Genomic DNA, 3,481 nt, shown 5'->3' with positions numbered 1-3,481 from the left:
TGCATATAAAAGTTATGTTTACGTCATACTGTAGTCTATTAAGTATGCAATAGCATTGTGTCTAAAAGAACAATGTATATACATTAGTTAGAAAATACTTTATTGCTAAAAAGTGCTAACCATCACTCAGGCCTGTTGGATGGTGCCGATTGACTTGCTCGAAGCAGGGTTGCAACAAACCTTCAATTTGTTTAAAAAACAAAAAAACGCCAAGAAAACCCCACCCAAATCTGTGAAGCACAATAAAATGAGGGTATGCCTGTACCCAGTCTCTCAATATTGTTGGCTTTTTGGTTTCGCTATTTGGTTGTTTTGTTTCTTTTTCTATGGGATCCAGGGAGTTTCAAAAACTATCCTGCTGTTGCCATCTGCCCCCATCCTCTAGTCTCCTGATTTTGAATCACATATTCTTCTGTTTATTCCAGGCCAATTTGTCTTTGGTCAAAGGGCAGCTCTGGACATTAGCCCCACACAGCCCCTTGATTTTCAGGGGAGAAATGATCATGTATTATGGAACGATGTTTTGCTGTGTAACTTCAACCCATAGCTCTAGGGTTTGCTGTTGATTTCACCCGTAAACTTTCATCAAATGTCTTAATGGCCCATGACCTACAAATAGATTTAAATAAAACACTAGTTTTCGCCTTAATTTCTCTTATGTTTGTGCAGTGCAACCATCTTCTCATATAATTTCAGTAAGTTATGCAGAAAGCATCCTTTTTTTACCTCCCATTGATAGTTGGAAATTTCAGACTGCCCTTCAGTAGTTTACCCCACCCCTGGAAAAATAGGTCTCATCTGCTTGTGTATGTCTATAAATTAGTGAGTGTGTTAAATCTATCACAGCATGAAATCATTTCAAACGCTGTGAAAGACTATCTTAAAGAATTTAAATTGATTGCAGATGTTGGTGCAATTAAGCAGGCCTGATGAGCTCAGAATCATGTTTCTCAGATTTGAATATCAATGCATTTAAAAAAAATTATGGTGATGTACTCCATGTAAATGGAGTTCATAGGCGTCTGGGTTTCTATCACCTTGTTTTTAAAAATGGTTCAGCAATGAGAAAGTGTTGTGTGATCCTTTATGCAGATCCTTGCGTTCCTTAGAATGAAAATGTATTATCTTAAGTATGAATCCCCATGCCATCCTTAATTACAATAGAATTGACTTTGAATGGTTATTCCCTTCATTATTTCATTTGTCTACCAGTTTGTCCACCTTTTGTGCCTATAAGTCATTTAAAAATTATTCTATGGACAGAGAGTTATTTAATCCCTATTTTTAAGAAGGAAAACACGAGTATAACAAGCCAGTGAGTTGGCTTAGATAATAAAAACATAGGACAGCGGTTCTCAACCTTTCACTGGGGTCGCCTAAGACCGTCGGAAAACACATATTTTCGATGGTCTTAGGAACCGAGACACCGCTCCTCTATCCGTCTCCAGGCCCACATGCAGATACACCCACATACGAGTACCTGGCGACCCCTGTGAAAGGGCCGTTCAACCCCCAAAGGGGTCGTGACCCATAGGTTGAGAACCGTTGGCATAGGACCTTTTTTCCCCTTGAGGTTAGATCTTTAGTCTAGTACAACTCTACGTACTTTTAGTTGCTTTGGCTTTAAACTGCTGAAGTATAAAAGAAACTTTTCTAATTATTAAAATATAACCTATTCGGTTGCAAATTAGAAAGTGAATTCTGAAACAAGACTGTAATAAGATTAAATGGAATGTACGATGTGTTCATTTTCAATTTATTTTAAATTGATCCGTGCACATTAAGTAATTAAACTCATCAATTTCTGTTACACATTGTAAAATGTTATGGACATTAGGACTTGATTATACACACAGTAGTAAAATAAATTACAAAAAAGGTGAGTCAATTGTATTTAGATACAACTTTTAAATACTAAGAAAATTACTGAAATATTATTTGTAGTATACTAACATTAACAACTTGAGATAGGAACAAAGAATACATTAAATGTTTTCTAGATGATGTGTANACTTCTAAGATCTTAAATATTTATATCAAGGTGCTGTGAAGGGAATTTTGTCTTTTAAGTGCTTGAACAGTTTGGTAGCCAAACACTGACTCAGCTGAGGGCATGACCTAGTGACTGATGAATTGTAGTTTGCTTCTAAAACTTAGGAGAAATCTGACTTGCTGGGCCCCATAGGTGTACGAGGTCCTGATTGTTATGGTCCCATCTTTGAGTGAATATGGAGTTTATATACACTTGGTGTTTTATACTACACGTCACTAACGGGCCGGGGCTAAGATCAGGAGGAAACCCCCTGAGCTGCCTCCTCCTTGGGCCATTTCTGTCTTCCTTTGCCTCTCTTTCCTTCGCCAGAATAGCCTCTCACTTAAGCGACTTAATTGACAGATCCTGGTAACAATTCCTCTATTTATGTGGATATACTTGACTTGTGTTTTTAGTGAGAATCAGGCCTGTAGCAGTATCCGGGTATCTTAAACCCTCATTTTGAAAGCTGCTTGATCAGTGTTAGATTTTCAGGTGGTACCTCTCTTTGTAAATGTGACTTTTGAATAAGTTAAGCAGTGAATGAGTATTTTACATAGGGGTGGAGAATAGACAACTAAAACTATAGGATGCCTCGCCTTTTTGCTGGGATAGGTACTAGGTGTTTGATAATACGGGCTTGTAGCTTTCAGAATCTGGGAAGTGGTTGGCTTATTTACCTTTTAATTTTTGAGACGCGGAGCAACTCTTTCAAAATGGTGCAAGCTAGTTTCAGGTGCAGGTGTTGTAAAAAAATACACACACACACACACACACACACACACATACATACACGTATTTGGAAATTGTGAATGCTAATGACTTTATGAAAGGCAGAAATCTTCAACTAATTTTCTATAGTGATGCCAATGTTCTTTTACTGGCCGGCTGTGAATGTGAAAAGCTGTTTTGGTAAGTGTTTTACCTGTGACGATGATCTAAAGTACTTTCCTCTCTGTGTCTCAGTTCCTTTCTCTCTCCTCCAGGCAGAACTGCATGTAAATCATTCCAAAAACAATTAATGCTGCTTTAGTCACAAATTATGGATTTTCTGTGCATAGTGTCTGTAGACTTGTGCTCTTAGATTCTAAAATGAGGCTTTTTAATTGTGTTTTCCAGGAAGATATGAATTTAAATGAAGATAAGAAGGCACCATTGCGGGAAAAGGACTTCAGTATCAAAAAAGAAATGGTGTTGCAGTACATTAATACGGCTTCCAAGACAGTAAGTAAAACTGTCAAGGGGAAAAATACCGCTGAAGCGTGCAGTGGGATGAAAAACAATGCATTTGTCTAACGAAGCGCTTAAGGTTGTGGCCAGCTGGAATCAGGGCTGGTGATGTACAGCTAATATATAATTAAAGGCACACGTATTGTAAGTTTGTTTTATTTAAAAGTATCTCTCACCTTATAACTTTTAAGCTGCTTTTGTTTTTGAGCCACTCACGTT

The 3,481-nt window shown here is 37.6% G+C and overlaps 1 protein-coding gene across 1 annotated transcript in view; it reads left to right on the top strand.

The window, feature by feature from the left end:
• The window catches only part of LOC109376039 (protein diaphanous homolog 3-like), a gene marked incomplete at its 3' end in the record, with an annotated part of 79,312 nt that extends 76,056 nt beyond the window's left edge, over positions 1-3,256 (top strand). The window contains exon 3 of the mRNA XM_019631700.1: positions 3,152-3,256. Within this exon, the coding sequence (XP_019487245.1) occupies positions 3,152-3,256 (105 nt within the window). The remainder of the gene's footprint in view (positions 1-3,151) is intronic.
• Between the last annotated feature and the right edge of the window lie 225 nt (positions 3,257-3,481).

This window comes from Hipposideros armiger, unplaced genomic scaffold (assembly GCF_001890085.2).
Source record: "Hipposideros armiger isolate ML-2016 unplaced genomic scaffold, ASM189008v1 scaffold_1039, whole genome shotgun sequence".
In the NCBI taxonomy this organism is placed as follows: Eukaryota; Metazoa; Chordata; class Mammalia; order Chiroptera; family Hipposideridae; genus Hipposideros; species Hipposideros armiger.
The sequence above is the reverse complement of the archived record's forward strand: the minus strand, read 5'-3'. Positions and strand labels throughout refer to the sequence as shown.